This window comes from Nerophis ophidion, linkage group LG01 (assembly GCF_033978795.1).
Source record: "Nerophis ophidion isolate RoL-2023_Sa linkage group LG01, RoL_Noph_v1.0, whole genome shotgun sequence".
Lineage (NCBI taxonomy): Eukaryota > Metazoa > Chordata > Actinopteri > Syngnathiformes > Syngnathidae > Nerophis > Nerophis ophidion.
This window is the reverse complement of record NC_084611.1, coordinates 47,517,818-47,538,385: the sequence shown is the minus strand read 5'-3', so window position 1 is coordinate 47,538,385 and position 20,568 is coordinate 47,517,818. Positions and strand designations below refer to the sequence as shown.

Below are 20,568 nucleotides of genomic sequence, written 5' to 3'. Positions count from 1 at the left end.
CAGCGCACGGCCTCCTGAGCTTTGGCCCGCTCACTCTCCTCTCTCCAGCGGAGCGCGGATGAAGTACGGTCTGAAGGAAGACAGCAAGAGAGGGTAGAAGACATCAAACATGTCTTTGTTGCCAAGCGCCCCCTGGCAGAATTACAAGGCATTACACCATTGATGTCAATAAAAGATTATTTCTGCAAAGATAAACAGTGATGTTAGCTATTTGAAATATGCCACGCTACCACTTACTCTCCATTTAATGTAGCTATCACCAGAAAATTGTAGCATGCTACACACGAAAGTGGCTTGCTACATCAACACTATATATATATATATATATATATATATATATATATATATATATATATATATATATATATATATATATATATATATATATACACACGTGTTTTGTGCATTTTGTTGTGTCTGCTCCATGACGAGGGTGAGTGCATAATGTGCTAAATACCCAACGAAATAATTGTCTGATCGAATGAGAACAATTTGACCCGTTTCATAGTTCTGATTCGACCAGGCTAAAGTGCCAAACTTGGGAACTCTGGGAAAATCCATTAATTAGCAGCAGCATATAATGCGCAGGTTTCAAAGCGTGGGGAAAAAGTAGCGGTTTTCAGTTCTGCAATAACGGTAGTTCCACAGATGTTCCACTTCTTTCGGCAGCTAAGGAGTCGCGACTAAAACAACAGTGCCTCTGCTGGTGGCTGCCAAGTACTGTCCACCATTGGCTTTAATGACTTCAGGACAAAAAACTATTCCATTCCATTCTGCTCGTATGGAATCTTTATTCATCACTCCAAGCAACGTTTGTAAGTTTTACAATGTAACTAAAACAATTCTTACTCACTAAAGCGTCCCATGTGTGATGTCTGTTGGAGTGTACGTGCTATCCTAATGTAATGTAATCAAGGTAATATGCTAACAGGTTTACAAGTGTCAATGTTAGTATTATTAACACACAATTAAATTATTTTTGTAGTGTTTCACTTCCACAAATTCCTCAGTAAATTTACCAAAACGTCAGCGTGGAGTTATTGAGTCTGTTTAGCTGAGTAGAGAGCTAGCTTGCGCAGCTAGTGAATCCATGAACATGACTTCTGTTTTGTTTGATCAGCTATTTTACTGCTTTGATACAGACATTGTTTGAAAACAATTACATACAATTTACATAATATAAATATAGTGTAAATAACTTATTTTGCGACGTATATATCTGCAGCTAATATATTGGCGAAAAATTCCTTCTAAAAATTAGTGGGTGCAACTCGTATACTAGTGCTTTGCAGTCTGGAAAATATGGTTATTCTCCACTAAATGGGGAAAAAACATGTTATTGTGTAGACTAAAAGATACCACATTGTTTTGTTTGGAAACAATTAAGGTATGTAAATAAATTTTCTATGTACATAACGCATTTCACAACGTATACATCTGCGACTTACAGTCTAATATATGGGAGAAACGTTCCTTCTAAAATTTAGTGGGTGAGGCTCCTATACAATATGTCATGTCTTGTGATCATGTTTTGTTTACTTATGTTCTGTTTTGCTTATGACTCCATTGTTTCCTGTTTTTGCACTTCTTTGTTTGTTTTGTTTCCATGACTACCCATTAGTTTTCACCTGTCCTCATGTCACGCACCTGTCTCATGTTTTGCACTCGCACACCTGTCACTAATTATGTCATTATTATTTAAGCTTCCAGTTGTCTTTCTGGCGACATCACTCTGCTTCATGTCATGTTTATGGTTTCATGCTTAGTTCACGCTGCTTGTTTCATAGTCCATGCTGCCCTGTTCACGTCATCGCAAGTAAGTTCTGTTTATTAATGTCACAGTTAGTGTCTTTAGTTTTTTGTCCATAGTTCTGCCTTTGTGGTAGTTTTTGTTTATATAGCCAACTTTTGTGCTTCCGCCCTTTTGCTCCCCGTTTTGTTTATTGCTTTGATTAGTGTTAAAATAAAGATGTCATTACCTTCACGCCATCCCCGGTCCAAGTTCTTTTGCATGTCGGGAAAACAACCACCCCATAGTCCACGTCCTGACACAGTATGCTTTGCAGTCTGGAAAATACGGTAATCCTCCACCAAATAGGGGACAAAAAACATGTTATTTTGTATACTAACAGATACTACATTGCTTCATTTGGAAACAATTAAGGTATGTTAGTAAACACACTTTGTAAATAACTCATTTCAAAACAGTGGGTGTGGCTTACATAGCGGTGCACTGTAGGGCAGTGGTTCTCAATTGGGGGTACGCGTACCCCTGGGGGTACTTGAAGGTATGCTTAGGGTACGTGAGATTTAAAAAAAAAACTATCTAAAAATTGCAAAACTGAAAAAACTTTTATGGATATATTTTTTTAATAATACTTCAAAAAATATGAATGTAAGTTCATAAATTGTGAAAAGAAATGCAACAATGCAATATTCAGTGTTGACAGCAAAAAAAATTTTGTGAAGAAATGTTTAGAATAAGGTTGATGAATCCAGGTGGATCTCTATTACAATCCCCAAAGAGGGCACTTTAAGTTGATGATTACTTCTATGTGTAGAAATCTGCATCTACAAATGAATCACTTGTTTATTTTTCAACAAGTTTTTAGTTATTTCTATATCTTTTTTTCCAAATAGTTCAAGAAAGACCACTACAAAGGAGCAATGTTTTGCACTGTTATACAATTTAATAAATCAGAAACTGATGACATAGTGCTGTATTTGACTTCTTTATCTCTTTTTTTCAACCAAAAATGCTTTGCTCTGATTGAATTAAAAAAAATGTTCACCGGGGGTACATCACTGAAAAAGGTTGAGAACCACTGCTGTAGGGTGTCATTGCAATGTTAATTGATAGAAATATAGTGCAACCCAGTAAGTGTTTATTAAACCCTCTTTAGAGCAGTTGCTTAACACCATAATTGATAAAAGGTATGGCAACATAAGGCCGATTTTTAAGGACAAGGGTGTTACTGGTGTACCTAATGCTGTGGCCCTGCATTAATCACATGCAAATTGTCACCAACTATTTTTGGCATCCGTGTCGGAAACTTGTTTACTGCTAATTATGCATTTTTGGGGGTTAACCCTCTCTACCCCCTAATCTCTCACGATTCAATTCTGCCTTGTTTGATTGAACTCTAATTAAAAACTTGCAAATACAGTTATAGATGAACAACTCAATAATGGAATTTGTTCAAGCTTTTTTTTTTTTTAAATTCTATCTTTTTGATTTTACGAGACACAGACACACACACAAACACACGTGCACAGAAGTTTGCCATTGCTATTATTTTATTTCAGGGTTTATGGACGCAAACACTGTGTGAGCACGTTAGAGGAGCTCTGCCTTAAGGCTGGGTGGGGAGGTGGGGCATCTGGTCCCTTCGTGATAAAGTTTGTGTGTGTGTGTGTGTGTGTGTGTTTGTGTGTGTGCGTGTGACATCTGCTGACAAGATAGTCTGCTCTGGTCAGCGCTCATTAGTAGACAAGAGAATGGCGATAGAGGACTACTGCAACACGCACGCACGACTTGTTCCAGGAGTCAGACTACTATGATGCTGTCCATAGTGTGAGCGTTGCCTTGGCAACAGCCTGCAAAAAGTTGTTAAACAGGAAGTAGGACATAAAAAGTGATTCTCCAAGGCGTGCAATATATTAGGGATCAGATTCTGAAGAATGCATTGACAGTGTGGATTGTTTTGGTGGTGTGGACGCGACGAGCAGATGTGTGGAAGGCGGCCAGGATCACCAGCATTGTTTTCCATCATTCTATCAAGATGATTGATAACTTCTTGTTGAACTCTTTAACCACTCCACTTCAATGGTGTGTCACTTGCCTCGTGCGGGTGTTTGCACAACGGACTAGAAGTACAACTGCTCAGCGTATTATTGGTATTATACGTAAGAACAGTACCGTTTAATTATTTGTAAAGCTTATTAATATTTAATACTTTCGTTCCTATGCTTGGTTAGACTTTTACAGAGGGAGTGCGACAAAAACCCCAAATAAAACAAAAAGCAAAACATAATTAATAATTAAAATTGTTTATTCATTTATTTATCCTAAATAGTTTTTGTTTAGTTTTTTATTTGTTATATTTTAAGTCCTACAATCAAAAACACATTTTCCTGCACAATTAGAAGACTTCCTATCGTCAGCACACATTTGAGACCAGTTAACGCACCAATAAAGTATTATTGTCCAACATATAACAATTCAAATACAGTATGAAGGGAATTCATATGGCCCCGTCCTTAGCTCTTTACTTGACACATGAAACGTGACAAATTGTGTGGTGCACTATCCACTTTAGCCACCACATGGCAGTAGAGTCTGGAATATTTTCAAAATGTCTTTTGTGGTAATTCCGACTTTGACCACAGCCTCAGTTGCTATGCGGCGTGGCGCTTTCCGTCGTTTTCAGTGGACTGCATTGTGAAATGATGAAACCTCTCAGTTCCACCCAGGAATGTGGCCGTAACAATCCCTTCCCAAGACGGTAACCCTTTCAGATGCAAACATAAAATATTACTTATTTTCACGACTGTGATTGTCAGGTCAGTAACTGTTAATTATTTTAAATGAGTAAACCAACAATCCTTGACTCATCTTGAAGTAAAGTTTTGTTTCCAAAGTTAGAAAAACTGGGATAGTTTTTTTTTTTTTTTTTGCCATCACTTTCCAACAAATGTGTATTCCGTGTTGATGGGCTCATATTGCTTATTTGCTCTCAAGCTAAAATGTTCCCTCGTTAGACTTTCATTAATCATTTATAATACTCATTTATCATTACCGTATTTTTTGGACTCTGAAGTGCAACGGTTCATAAGCCGCAACATTTTTTCCACATATTAATCGCACCGGACTATAAGTGGCAGATATATAGGTTGTGAAATGAGTTATTTACACAAATATTCTTTAAAAGTTAATTTACCTACCTTAATTGTTTCCAACATGTGTCTGTAACAGGCAGTAAAACAGCTAATCAAACAAAACAGAAGTCATGGTCATGGACCCACTAACTGCGCAAGCTAGCTCTCCAATCAACTAAACAGAGTGAGTAACTCCACCCTGACGTTTTGGTGAATTTACTGAGGAATTTTTGAAAGTGAAACCATACAAAAAGAATATAAGTTAATAATACTAACGCAGACACTTGTAAACCTGTTAGCATATTACCTGATGCTAACAACGCTAGCTTGATTACATTACGATAGCATGTCCAAATATACATGTAAACACTCCTACAGACATCACACATGGGACGCGATAGTAAGTAGGAATAGTTTTAGTTATCTTGTACAACTTGCAAACGTTGCTTGAGTGATGAATGAAGAATCCACAGGAGTAAAAACGCTATGAACTACTAAAAGACAGAACAACACATCTACTTCCGGTTTAAAGCTTTAAACAGCGGGAAGGATTTCCCACTCACCCAGCAGCACTTGCAGTGAGTCAACTCCTCCAACAGATGGTACCGTAGCACAAACAACACAACTCTTAAGTTGTGAAAACTATTTGCATCATGGCCAAAAAAATCCATGAGTTAGGCTCACCGTTTTATAAGCTGCAGGGTTCAAAGTGTAGGAAAAAAAATAGTTTGGAATTTACTTATTGATTTTGTACCGGATTTAGCAAATATAAACTCTACGAGTCATTGCAAATATTCATCTGTGTGATGGACTCCATGTCAATGTTTGCTAGCATCTTCTGTGTTTGCACCATCAACCTGCAGGGCTGCAAACACCTGACGTGTGTCTTCTTCAGCCTTGGCCAATCAGCACGCCCAGGTGGGCAAATGGGGTGAAGCCTTACATCTCAGATGTGGACCATGCAACTTCAAGGTTGTTCGAGGAACATATGGAACAATGAGAGTCTACATCAATAATACAACACTTCCTGTCAGATTATCTGCAGCTGCTGCTTTGGACGTGTGTGTGTGTGTGTGTGTGTGTGTGTGTGTGTGTGTGTGTGTGTGTGTGTGTGTGTGTGTGTGCAAGTCCAGCATGGCAGAGCCTTGATCAAGTCCAGCATGGCAGAGGCTTGGTGAAGTCCAGCATGGCAGAAGGTTGATGAACCAAGGAGATAATAGAATAGCTGCTGAATAATGGAGGAGAGGAACGCTACACAGCACATGTCAGAGTGACTCGAGGACAGCTGGTCAGACGTTGGAGACACTTAGGGAGCAATCAATCACATCAAGTTGACTTGTTGAACTTCATTGTTCCTGAAGATCAGCCCACTATGGAAACATCACCTTGGACGAGTCCAGGTGGCTTCTGAGGTCATATCATGCTTGTGGAAGTCAGGAACATCATCATGCATGTGGAACTCAGAAGAATTATCATGTTCGTGGAACTCAGAAGCATCATCATGCTTGTAGAAGTCAGAAGCATCATCATACTTGTAGAAGTCAGAAGCATCATCATGCTTTTGGAAGTCAGAAGCATCATCATGCTTGTGGAAGTCAAAAGCATCATCATGCTTGTGGAAGTCAGAAGCATCCTCCTGCTTGTAGAAGTTAGAAGTATCATCATGCTTATGGAACTCAGAAGCATCATCATACTTGTAGAAGTCAGAAGCATCATCATGCTTTTGGAAGTCAGAAGCATCATCATGCTTGTGGAAGTTAGAAGTATCATCATGCTTATGGAACTCAGAAGCATCATCATGCTTGTAGAAGTCAGAAGCATCATCATGCTTGTAGAAGTCAGAAGCATCATCATACTTGTAGAAGTCAGAAGCATCATCATGCTTTTGGAAGTCAGAAGCATCATCATGCTTGTGGAAGTCAAAAGCATCATCATGCTTGTGGAAGTCAGAAGCATCCTCCTGCTTGTAGAAGTTAGAAGTATCATCATGCTTATGGAACTCAGAAGCATCATCATGCTTGTAGAAGTCAGAAGCATCATCATGCTTGTAGAAGTCAGAAGCATCATCATACTTGTAGAAGTCAGAAGCATCATCATGCTTTTGGAAGTCAGAAGCATCTTCATGCTTGTGGAAGTCAGAAGCATCATCATGCTTGTGGAAGTCAAAAGCATCATCATGCTTGTGGAAGTCAGAAGCATTGTCCTGCTTGTAGAAGTTAGAAGTATCATCATGCTTATGGAACTCAGAAGCATCATCATGCTTGTAGAAGTTAGAAGTATCATCATGCTTGTGGAAGTCAGAAGCATCATCATGCTTGTAGAAGTTAAGGTATCATCATGCTTGTGGAAGTCAGAAGCATCATCATGCTTGTGGAAGTCAGAAGCATCATCATGCTTCTGGAAGTTAGAAGCATCATCATGCTTGTAGAAGTTAGAAGCATCGTCATGCTTGTAGAAGTCAGAAGAATCGTCATGCTTGTGGAAGATATCAGGCATCTCATGCTTGTGGAAGTCAGAAGACATCTCATGATTGTAGAAGTTAGAAGTATCATCATGCTTGTGGAAGTCAGAAGCATCATCATGCTTGTGGAAGTCAGAAGCATCCTCCTGCTTGTAGAAGTTAGAAGTATCATCATGCTTATGGAACTCAGAAGCATCATCATGCTTGTAGAAGTCAGAAGCATCATCATGCTTATGGAACTCAGAAGCATCATCATGCTTGTAGAAGTCAGAAGCATCATCATACTTGTAGAAGTCAGAAGCATCATCATGCTTTTGGAAGTCAGAAGCATCTTCATGCTTCTGGAAGTCAGAAGCATCATCATGCTTGTGGAAGTCAAAAGCATCATCATGCTTGTGGAAGTCAGAAGCATTATCCTGCTTGTAGAAGTTAGAAGTATCATCATGCTTATGGAACTCAGAAGCATCATCATGCTTGTAGAAGTTAGAAGTATCATCATGCTTGTGGAAGTCAGGAGCATCATCATGCTTGTAGAAGTTAAGGTATCATCATGCTTGTGTTAGTCAGAAGCATCATCATGCTTGTGGAAGTCAGAAGCATCATCATGCTTCTGGAAGTTAGAAGTATCATCATGCTTGTGGAAGTCAGAAGCATCATCATGCTTGTGGAAGTCAGAAGCATCATCATGCTTCTGGAAGTTAGAAGCATCATCATGCTTGTAGAAGTCAGAAGCATCATCATGCTTGTAGAAGTTAAGGTATCATCATGCTTGTGGAAGTCAGAAGCATCATCATGCTTGTGGAAGTCAGAAGCATCATCATGCTTGTGGAAGTTAGAAGCATCATCATGCTTGTAGAAGTCAGAAGAATCGTCATGCTTGTGGAAGATATCAGGCATCTCATGCTTGCGGAAGTCAGAAGACATCTCATGATTGTAGAAGTTAGAAGTATCATCATGCTTGTGGAAGTCAGAAGCATCATCATGCTTGTGGAAGTCAGAAGCATCCTCCTGCTTGTAGAAGTTAGAAGTATCATCATGCTTATGGAACTCAGAAGAATCATCATGCTTGTAGAAGTTAGAAGTATCATCATGCTTGTGGAAGTCAGAAGCATCATCATGCTTGTAGAAGTTAAGGTATCATCATGCTTGTGGAAGTCAGAAGCATCATCATGCTTGTGGAAGTCAGAAGCATCATCATGCTTGTGGAAGTTAGAAGCATCATCATGCTTGTAGAAGTTAGAAGCATCGTCATGCTTGTAGAAGTCAGAAGAATCGTCATGCTTGTGGAAGATATCAGGCATCTCATGCTTGTGTAAGTCAGAAGACATCTCATGATTGTAGAAGTTAGAAGTATCATCATGCTTGTGGAAGTCAGAAGCATCATCATGCTTGTGGAAGTCAGAAGCATCCTCCTGCTTGTAGAAGTTAGAAGTATCATCATGCTTATGGAACTCAGAAGAATCATCATGCTTGTAGAAGTTAGAAGTATCATCATGCTTGTGGAAGTCAGAAGCATCATCATGCTTGTAGAAGTTAAGGTATCATCATGCTTGTGGAAGTCAGAAGCATCATCATGCTTGTGGAAGTCAGAAGCATCATCATGCTTGTGGAAGTTAGAAGCATCATCATGCTTGTAGAAGTTAGAAGCATCGTCATGCTTGTAGAAGTCAGAAGAATCGTCATGCTTGTGGAAGATATCAGGCATCTCATGCTTGTGTAAGTCAGAAGACATCTCATGATTGTAGAAGTTAGAAGTATCATCATGCTTGTGGAAGTCAGAAGCATCATCATGCTTGTGGAAGTCAGAAGCATCCTCCTGCTTGTAGAAGTTAGAAGTATCATCATGCTTATGGAACTCAGAAGCATCATCATGCTTGTAGAAGTCAGAAGCATCATCATACTTGTAGAAGTCAGAAGCATCATCATGCTTTTGGAAGTCAGAAGCATCTTCATGCTTGTGGAAGTCAGAAGCATCATCATGCTTGTGGAAGTCAAAAGCATCATCATGCTTGTGGAAGTCAGAAGCATTATCCTGCTTGTAGAAGTTAGAAGTATCATCATGCTTATGGAACTCAGAAGCATCATCATGCTTGTAGAAGTTAGAAGTGTCATCATGCTTGTGGAAGTCAGAAACATCATCATGCTTGTAGAAGTTAAGGTATCATCATGCTTGTGGAAGTCAGAAGCATCATCATGCTTGTGGAAGTCAGAAGCATCATCATGCTTCTGGAAGTTAGAAGCATCATCATGCTTGTAGAAGTTAGAAGCATCGTCATGCTTGTAGAAGTCAGAAGAATCGTCATGCTTGTGGAAGATATCAGGCATCTCATGCTTGTGGAAGTCAGAAGACATCTCATGATTGTAGAAGTTAGAAGTATCATCATGCTTGTGGAAGTCAGAAGCATCATCATGCTTGTGGAAGATATCAGACATCTCATGCTTGTGGAAGTCAGAAGCATGATCAGACGTGAAGCTGCATGTAGTTGAAGGCATGAAAGGAAAGTGTGTCTGTGCTGTAAGAAAGTTGTAGAGCGGACATTTATAGATCTGCATCAATATTTAAGAGAGTCTATTTTCAGCCCTGCAGTTCCGCCGCTTCTGATATCCGCACGTGACGTTGGAAGTGAAGTCAGTCAAATGTTTCAGGACGGGAAAATAACCAAAATGAGTGAAAGACGTGGAAAAGTCAACAACTGGAACTCAATTCGTGAAAAAAATAATTTTTTCTCCAGAGCCTGTAAAAATTGACACAATTAAATGTATCTTTTATAAATGAACATAATTAAATGTATTTGATTATAAATGAACATAATTAAAAGTATTGTTATAAATGAAAAAGAAAAATAATTGCGATTAATTGTAATTCAATATGAATGAATCTGATTAAAAATGATAATGTTTGCAGCATGTCAACTTTTTTAAATTGTAGATTTATCACACTTTTGTTTTACGATTAATCATGGTAAATTACAGTAAATATATATATATATATATATATATATATATATATATATTACGGCTGGGCAACAATTAAAAATATTAATCGAAGTTAATCGTACTATTTCTCTGATTAATCGCGATTAACTGCATTGTATACGCAAAGCCCAATAATGAATTCAAAAGTAGTGTGTAGTGCACCTTTATTGGAATATTCTCCCACATGAACAAAAGCGCCAAAACATTTGTTGTGCAAACACAATTTAAATCAGTCCTTGTTAAACAGTAGCAGTTAAATAGCATATTTTCTGAAAATCAACTCAAAAAATGTAAATACAAACATTTAAGCTTATTTCCACTGCCAGAGTATTTAAGTTATCCTGTTTGTTATGGAAAATAAATATAATCTACATACAAATCTCTGAGCCACAATCATAACATCTGAACAGGCAATTTCTGAGGTAACAGCAGAAACATTTTTTTTATCAGGGTCTTATGTTTAAAAAACCTATATTATAAATAGTGGGCTGTTTTAGGAAATTTTTGATCAAATTATCCGTAGTAGCAATATTAATAATCTTGTGTTTATTCTGCGTAGTGCACTTAAAATAATTATGACCATATCAGGGAATTGATATGATGGGAATTTTCCGATTGTTATCTTGGTGCTTTGATAAACTGAACGCATCATATACATGGTACTATATTGTGATGTTATGAGACAGGGGAAAAAAGAACTACCCTACGCAGCATGCAACAGGAGTGACGAGCATGCGTGGTAACCCGGTAGAGGTTGTGTCGCCATGATGGCATCTTGTATGTTGTGATATGCACGCTCTGAAAGCAAACGTTAAGAACTCAGCCAACACTCCTCGTCTGCATTATTCATAAATAGACAGACAACACATATACTCCGCTGTTTCACAGGCCGCTGGATGTAGCCGGCAAAGTATTCCCATGCTAGCCAGCCGGTCTAGCAAGCACGCGTCATTCAGTCCAAAACGGCCCGATCTATCCACATTCAGAATTGTCTGGCGGTCGTAAGTGATCCCGGAGTGACCACGCTGTAAGCCAGCCATGAAATTTGCAGAATTGTCCGGTATTTTTGCCAAATGTTCCATCTTTACCAAGAGCCCCTCGACGCCGGAGCCCGTCCGGGCGTCGCCATCTTGCTAAGAAAAGGCGTTAACAAAATAAAAGCATGTAAACAACATACGCAAATGTGCGATAAAATAATTGTCGGCGTTAATAGATTGATGAGTTAACTCGTAATTAACGCATTAATTTGCCCACCCCTAATATATATATATAAATATATATATATATATATATAGGTATATACTCATATATACATATATATGTATATATACATATACATACATACATATATATAAACATATACATAAATATAGAGTATATACATATATATATGTCTATATACCTGTGTGTGTGTGTGTATATATCTGTATATATATATATATATATATATATAAATATATATATATATATATATATATATATATGTGTGTATATATAGAGATATATACACACACATATATATATATATATATATATATATATACATATATATGTATATATACATGTATGTATGTATATATATATATATATATATATATATATATATATATATATATATATATATATATATATATATATATATATATATATATATATATATATATATATATATATATATATACACACACACAATGGAAGAATGTTAGTTCCATGTAAATAAAGCCAAATTTTTCTGTGCTAATTGCTGAATAATCAGATGCTAGATGAACGTCATCATCATGTTTGAAGTGCTGCATTCTATCCCCGTATAGAACAGTACATGCTGCATGTCGACATAGATGTACAGTAAGAACTACAGTAGATGTAATACATGCTGCATGTTGACATGGATGTACAGTAAGCACTACAGTGTAGGTGTTAAATCTATTTTATGAACATAATTCCATGTAAAATTTGACATTTCTTGGCTCTATTTGGAGGTGTTGGAACGCACGACGACAATAAAAAGGCAGATGCGTGCGGCAGTTGAATCTGGAGTGTGTGTGTGTGTGTGTGTGTGTGTCTCCAGCATGAAGGTGTGTGTCCTGTAGAAGATCATCATGCATTATGCATGTGTCCCATGGTGCCTACAGAAGGTCGGCGTGTCACTCTGACACTTGGAATATTGGAAATAAAAACCTGGTCTTCATAAGAGGGTTGCAGCAAGTTGCGTACAAGGAGATGCACTTCTTCTCTCCAAACTTGATAGTGATGCACTGCTGCCATCCAAACATGATGGTCACCATGATCAATAGTCTATGTCCCACATGGTATATTTCCCATGGCTCTGTCTTGATGCTCCATTTATCTTGCCTTCATTTGGCCTACTGCACCACACCTTAACTTAACTTAACTTAACTTAACTTAACTAAACTTAACAGTTATCTTGCCTTCATTTGGCCTCCTGCACCACACCACCCACTACACAAATCATATGTTGTTCTGTATATAAGCCGCACCGGACTATAAGTGTCAGATATATACGCTGTGAAATGATTTGTTTACACAGAATGTTTATTTACATACCTTAATTGTTTACAAACGCTGTCTGAAACAGTACAGTAAAACGAGTATTGAACAAAACAGAAGTCATCGTAGCTGCACAGGCTAGCTCTCCAATCATCAAAACAGACTCAATAACACCACGCTGACGTTTTGGAGAATTCACTGAGGAATTTGTGGAAGTGAAACAAGACAAAAAGAATGTAAGTTAATTATACTAACACAGACACTTGTAAACATGTTGGCATATTAGCTAATAATAACGATGCTAGCTTGACTACATTACGAAAGCAGGTACAAATATGCATTAAAACACTCCTACAGACATCACACATGGGACGCTTTAGTGAATAAAAATTGTTTTAGTTACAATGTAAAACCTACAAACGTTACTTGGAGTGATAATTAAAAGAATCCAAAAATTAGTAACGTAGTTAGGCAGAAGCCTGCAGTGAGAAAACTCGTCCAAAATATGGCGCCATAGCCAAAACAATAACACACATTGTGAAGAATCCATACGTGCAGAAAGGTTATTGAAGGCTAAAAGACCGAACGGCACTTCTACTTCCGGTTGAAAGCTTTAAACAGCAGATGACGCCATATTACAAAAAATAAGACTTGCTTGCAGTAAATTAAAATAATTTGCATAATTGCTGTCAGTGAAGAACAATCCATCAATTAGACCTACCTTTTTCTAAGTTACTGGGTTCAAAGCGCAGGAAAAAAAGTAATCTAGAGTACTGGTAAATGGATTTGGAAAGTTGTGACTGGAATGTGTAAACGTGGAATTTATTGAAGCAGAGACTTTGTTTGCAGCAAAATGTTGCATTGTTGGTTTGCTGAAGAAAACATTCGAAGCAAATAAATAGTTTATCTTCGTCTGAGCGTGACATGCACAATTAGACTCAAGTGTGGACACTTTTCACACATTAGGAACGCTGGTGGAAACGAGTCCCGGTGGAAACCTTAACTTGTTCAAATCAGCACTTTCTCCAACACCGGTCTTATGTTCTGGCTCTCGGGACTCATGTCTGCTCACTATTGGTTCTACAAATGTTCTCCACTCACATGTGATGTGTAAATGTTCTCCACACGGTTGCAGCGTTTGTGAACCAGCTGATTAGTGATCAGTGACCTTAGATGAGATCTTGAACCAGGTCATAGTAGAACACCACATATAAAACAATTATTAGCTTATAAACACCACATATCTACACATACATATGGATCCATCCATCCATTTCCTACCGCTTATTCCCTTTGGAGTCGCGGGGACATATGGATCCACAAAGCAGTTTTTAGAATTTATATATTAGGTTATAATATAATGTTGAACAAACAAGTAGATAATGTAGAACAAACATGTAGATAATGTAGAACCAACAGGTAGATAATGTTGAACAAACAGGTAAATAATGTAGCAAAAACAGGTAGATTATGTTAACCAAGAGGTAGATTATGTTGAACAAACAGGTAGATAATGTTGAACAAACAGGTAGATAATGTTGAACAAACAGGTAGATTATGTTGAAGAAACAGGTAGATAATGTTGAACATACAGGTAGATCATGTTGAACAAACAGGTAGATTATGTTGAACATACAGGTAGATAATGTTGAACAAACATGTAGATAATGTTAAACAAACAGGTAGCTAATGTTGAACAAACAGGTAGATAATGTTGAAAAAAATAGGCAGATATTTTTTGAACAAACAGGTAAATAATGTTGAACAAACAGGTAGATAATGTTGAACAAACAGGTAGATAATGTTGAACAAACAGGTAGATAATGTAGAAAAAAATGTAGATAATGTTGAACAAACAGGTAGATAATGTAGAAAAAATGTAGATAATGTTGAACAAACAGGTAAATAATGTTGAACAAACATGTAGATAATGTTGAACCAATAGGTAGATTATGTTGAACAAACAGGTAGATAATGTTGAACATACAGGTAGATAATGTTGAACAAACAGGTAGATAATGTTGAACAAACAGGTAGATAATGTTGAACCAAGAGGTAGATAATGTTGAACAAACAGGTAGATAATGTTGAACAAACAGGTAGATAATGTTGAACGAACAGGTAGATAATGTTGAACCAAGAGGTAGATTATGTTGAACAAACAGGTAGATAATGTTGAACAAACAGGTAGATTATGTTGAACAAACAGGTAGATTATGTTGAACAAACAGGTATATAATGTTGAACATACAGGTAGATAATGTTGAACAAACAGGTAGATAATGTTGAACAAACAGGTAGATAATGTTGAACAAACAGGTAGATTATGTTTAACAAACATGTAGATAATGTTGAACAACCAGGTAGATAATGTTGAACAAACAGATAGATAATGTAGAAAAAACATGTAGATAATGTTGAACGAACAGGTATATAATGTTGAACATACAGGTAGATAATGTTGAACAAACAGGTAGATAATGTTTAACAAACAGGTAGATAATGTTGAACAAACAGGTAGATAATGTTTAACAAACATGTAGATAATGTTGAACAACCAGGTAGATAATGTTGAACGAACAGATAGATAATGTAGAAAAAAACATGTAGATAATGTTGAACAAACAGGTAGATAATGTTGAACAAACAGGTAGATAATGTTGAACATACAGGTAGATAATGTTGAACAAACATGCAGATGATGTTGAACAAACATGTAGATAATGTTGAGCAAACATGTAGATCATGTTGAACAAACAGGTAGATAATGTTGAACAAACAGGTAGATAATGTTGAACAAACAGGTAGATAATGTTGAACATACAGGTAGATAATGTTGAACAAACAGGTAGATTATGTTGAACATACAGGTAGATAATGTTGAACAAACAGGTAGATCATGTTGAACAAACAGGTAGATAATGTTGAACAAACAGGTAGATAATGTTGAACATACAGGTAGATAATGTTGAACAAACATGTAGATAATGTTGAACAAACATGTAGATAATGTTGAACAAACAGGTAGATCATGTTGAACAAACAGGTAGATCATGTTGAACAAACAGGTAGATAATGTTGAACAAACAGGTAGATAATGTAGAAAAAAATGTAGATAATGTTGAACAAACAGGTAGATAATGTAGAAAAAATGTAGATAATGTTGAACAAACAGGTAAATAATGTGGAACAAACATGTAGATAATGTTGAACCAAGAGGTAGATTATGTTGAACAAACAGGTAGATAATGTTGAACATACAGGTAGATAATGTTGAACAAACAGGTAGATAATGTTGAACAAACAGGTAGATAATGTTGAACATACAGGTAGATAATGTTGAACAAACAGGTAGATAATGTTGAACAAACAGGTAGATAATGTTGAACAAACAGGTAGATAATGTTGAACAAACAGGTAGGTAATGTTGAACAACCAGGTAGATAATGTTGAACGAACAGGTAGATAATGTTGAACATACAGGTAGATAATGTTGAACAAACAGGTAGATCATGTTGAACAAACAGGTAGATCATGTTGAACAAACAGGTAGATCATGTTGAACAAACAGGTAGATAATGTTGAACAAACATGTAGATCATGTTGAACAAACAGGTAGATAATGTTGAACATACAGGTAGATAATGTTGAACATACAGGTAGATAATGTTGAACAAACAGGTAGATAATGTTGAACAAACAGGTAGATAATGTTGGACATACAGGTAGATAATATTGAACAAACAGGTAGATAATGTTGAACAAACATCTTCAGGTGTTCCTAATCATGTGTCTGCTTGTCACCTGCAGGCCTGCGTGCTGACAGGAAACAGGAAGTGCCTCCCTTGCTACTTCCGGGTCAGCTGAGCGTCATGTGGAGCAGATGCCTCCTCTTCCTCGCCACCTTCTTGGCTCCCATGGCCATCGGTAAGTCTCAGAGCGACACGCTCTTGCAACTCTTCACGCCAACACAACACAACACAACACAACACAACACAACAAGCTACAAATGTTTGCCAATAAAGCAAATAATTGTCGGAGCAAAAATAATATTTTTAAAAGAGGAAGTTGTTGTCTTCCAAGTCAATGCATGTTTTCTTATCTCTTTATTTCTATCCTTCGTTTTGCATGTTGCTGTTTCTAATGTTCTTGTATTGTTGGCAGCAGGAGTTTGTTCAAAGACAGTCTTCCTCCTTCAGAGCACTGCTGCCAGCACAACACACTTCACTTCACGTCAACATGCCACAAAAGCTTCATTGAGGGAGTAATGTCACACTAAAATAACACACGATGTTATCGTCAGAAGATTGTTCATTCTTTTGTTGGTTAGACCGGATGTGAAGTGCAGCGCTTTTATTGTGAAGCTTTCAACAGGATGTGTGTGATCGCTATGAGAAGAGACTTATTATGTTGATGACAATCTCGGATAAAAGTGACTTTAAACTTCCTGTCTAGCGTCTTTGTTTGTGCTGAGCATATATTCCATCTTACTGAAGCAGTTTGAGTAACAATGCACATGTGAGGATGTACACAATGCACTTACTGTAACTCTAACTGTAACTGTAACTGTGATGTCAACATGGAGGTGAAGCTCCTCCTCTCCACCAGCAGGTGTGCTCCAATGATGTCACCTGCCGGAGGTTAAAAGTGAAGTTGTGGTGTGTTGTCAGAGCAGGACTACATGTGTCACGGCGGAGGATCTGAGATTACTTAAATATAATTCTAGTTGAATATACTTAAATATAATTCTAGTTGAATATACTTAGATATAATGCTAGTTACTTAATATAATGCTAGTTACTTAAATATAATGCTAGTTGAGTATACTTAAATATAATGCTAGTTGAGTATACTTAAATATAATGCTAGTTGAATAAACTTAAATATAATGCTAGTTACTAAAATATATTGCTAGTTGCTTAAATATAATGCTAGTTGAATATACTTAAGTATAATGCTCGTTGCTTAAATATAATGCTAATTGAATATACTTAAATATAATGCTAGTTGCTTAAATATAATGCTAATTGAATATACTTATTTATAATGCTAGTTATTTAAATATAATGCTAGTTGAATATACTCAAATATAATGCTAGTTGAATATACTTAAATATAATGCCAGTTACTTAAATATAATGCTAGTTGAATATACTTAAATATAATGCTAGTTGCGTAAATATAATGCTAGTTGAATACCTTTAGGGCTGCTTCAATTTAAAAGTCAGTCACAGTTTTGCACAGGATATGAGGGGTGCACAACAAAATCCATTCACGTTCGAATCAAGATTCTTACTCACCCTGACTCTAAGTTAATTCCTAATTGCCACTTGGTCCAGCTCCTCCTGGGGGATCCCGAGGCGTTCCCAGGCCAGCCGGGAGACATAGTCTTTCCAACGTGTCCTGGGTCTTCCCCGTGGCCTCCTGCCGCTTGGACGTGCCCTAAACACCTCCCTAGGGAGGCGTTCGGGTGGCCTCCAGACCAGATGCCCGCACTACCTCATCTGGCTCCTCTCCATGTGGAGGAGCAGAGGCTTTACTTTGAGCTCCTCTCGGATGACAGAGCTTCTCACCCTATCTCTAAGGGAGAGACCCAAACTCATTTGGGCCGCTTGTACCTGTGATCTTGTCCTTTCGGTCATAACCCAAAGCTCATGACCATAGGTGAGGATGGGAACCTAGATCAACCAGTAAATTGAGAGCTTTGCTTTCCGGCTCAGCTCCTTCTTCACCACAACGGATCAATGCAGCGTCTGCATTACTGAAGACACCGCACCGATCCGCCTGTCCATCACACCATCCACTCTTCCCTCACTCGTGAACAAGACTCCCAGGTACTTGAACTCCTCTACTTGAAGGAGGATCTCCTCCCCAACCCGGAGATGGCACTCCACCCTTTTCTGGGCGAGAACCATGGACTCGGACTTGAAGGAGCTGATTCTCATCCCAGTCGCTTCACAATCGGCTGCCATCTGATCCAGTGAGAGCTGAAGATCCTGGCCAGATGAAGCCATCAGGATCACATCATCATCAAAGCAGGGACCTAATCCTGCAGCCACCAAACCAGATGCCCTCAACGCCTTGACTGCGCCTAGAAATTCTGTCCATAAAAGTTATAAACAGAATGGGTGAAAAAGGGCAGCCTTGGCGGAGTTCAACCCTCACTGGAAATGTGTCTGACTTACTGTGTTACAATGCGGACCAAGTTCTGACACTGATCATACAGAGAGCGGACCACCACAATCAGACCCATACCCCATACTCTCTGAGGACTCCCCACAGGACTTCCCGGGGGACACAGTCCAATGCCTTCCCCAAGTCCACAAAGCACATGTAGACTGGTTGGGCAAACTCCCATGCACCCTCAAGGACCCTGCAGAGAGTATAGAGCTGGTCCACAGTTCCATGACCAGGACCAAAACCACACTGCTCCTCCTGGATCCGATATATACTCTCTAAACTGGATTTTTCCCTTCACATGTTGTTAGTTTGACATTTGCTTAGTGATGAAGACATGACAGGACCAATAGTGAGAAGAATATTTACACCAAGTGACCTCAAGTTCATCCGTCTCACTCCAGAGAGGACCATGTCGGTGAGCTGTGGCAGCAGTTACAAACATTTCAATAGCAGTTTGAAGGCCACGCCCCCTGGTGTGAGTGTGCTGCACATGAAGGCACTTGTTGATGTGAGTGTGCTGCACATAAAGACACATGTCTGTGCGAGTGTGCTGCAGATGAAGACACATGTTGATGTGAGTGTGATGCACATGAAGACACATGTTGATGTGAGTGTGCTGCACATGAAGGCACATGTTTATGTGAGTGTGCTGCACATGAAGGCACATATTGATGTGAGTGTGCTGCACATGAAGACACATGTTGAAGTGAGTGTGCTGCACATGAAGACACATGTTGATGTGAGTGTGATGCACATGAAGGTACATGTTGATGTGAGTGTGCTGCAAATGAAGGCACATGTTGATGTGAGTGTGCTGCACATGAAGGTACATGTTGATGTGCTTTGACCTCCAAACGCCACTCTGGGTGTGCACTTCCCTGCCTTGCTCCAAGGCACTGTTTCAGCCCCTAGGGCCGTGGGCCTCCATGAAAGTGCACGTGCAGGCAGGGGATGTGGGGATGGTTTTTCTATAAAAGCTTCAATCTCAGCTGCAAAATAGGCTTCTTTTATAGCAGCATAGTTTGCAGCCAACATAAATTGTCTGCTCGCTGACAAGCAGGAACACACACCTTCACCTCCCTGCCGCTTGCTCAGTAACATGAAACCAGAACTGGAACGCAGCATTCCATCAGAAGGGGTTGTGGGTTCAAATCTCATCTCAGTGTGGAGTTAGAATGTGGTTTAAAGAAGCTGTAACCCTGACATGAATGGCACCGCATGCAATATACACCAGGAAGCCATCCACCTAAAATCAAATATTTCCATACCTGTGATGTCACGTCTGAGGACTAAACACTTGGCAAGTAAACAAGCACCCGAGCAGCAATCAGAGTAAACTTAGTGGGATTGTTTATATTTGACTTAGTCAACGCCAACAAAGCAAGTATGCCTGGTAGAAGACAAATAAAGTGCTAGCTCGATGCTAATTGACATTGACTTTGCCATACACATGCTACTGATGAGCATGAGCCATCTTACATGGCATCTTCCGCCATCCCTGTGTGAATGTGTGATGTATAATGTAAGGTGCTAGCTAGAGTAAAGTGCTATATAAATACTGACCA

General features: G+C 38.3%; 1 protein-coding gene across 16 annotated transcripts in view; it reads left to right on the top strand.

The window, feature by feature from the left end:
• adgrl3.1 (adhesion G protein-coupled receptor L3.1) overlaps positions 1 to 20,568 on the top strand; it is a 315,009-nt gene that overhangs the window by 90,995 nt on the left and 203,446 nt on the right. For 15 of the 16 annotated variants that reach the window (XM_061905326.1, XM_061905281.1, XM_061905242.1 and 12 more), the window contains exon 3: positions 16,634 to 16,750. The exons of the other annotated variant lie outside the window; for it this stretch is intronic. In XM_061905326.1, the coding sequence (XP_061761310.1) occupies positions 16,696 to 16,750 (55 nt within the window). In that variant the 5' untranslated portion in view covers positions 16,634 to 16,695. The remainder of the gene's footprint in view (positions 1 to 16,633; positions 16,751 to 20,568) is intronic. 16 annotated transcript variants of the gene reach the window in all.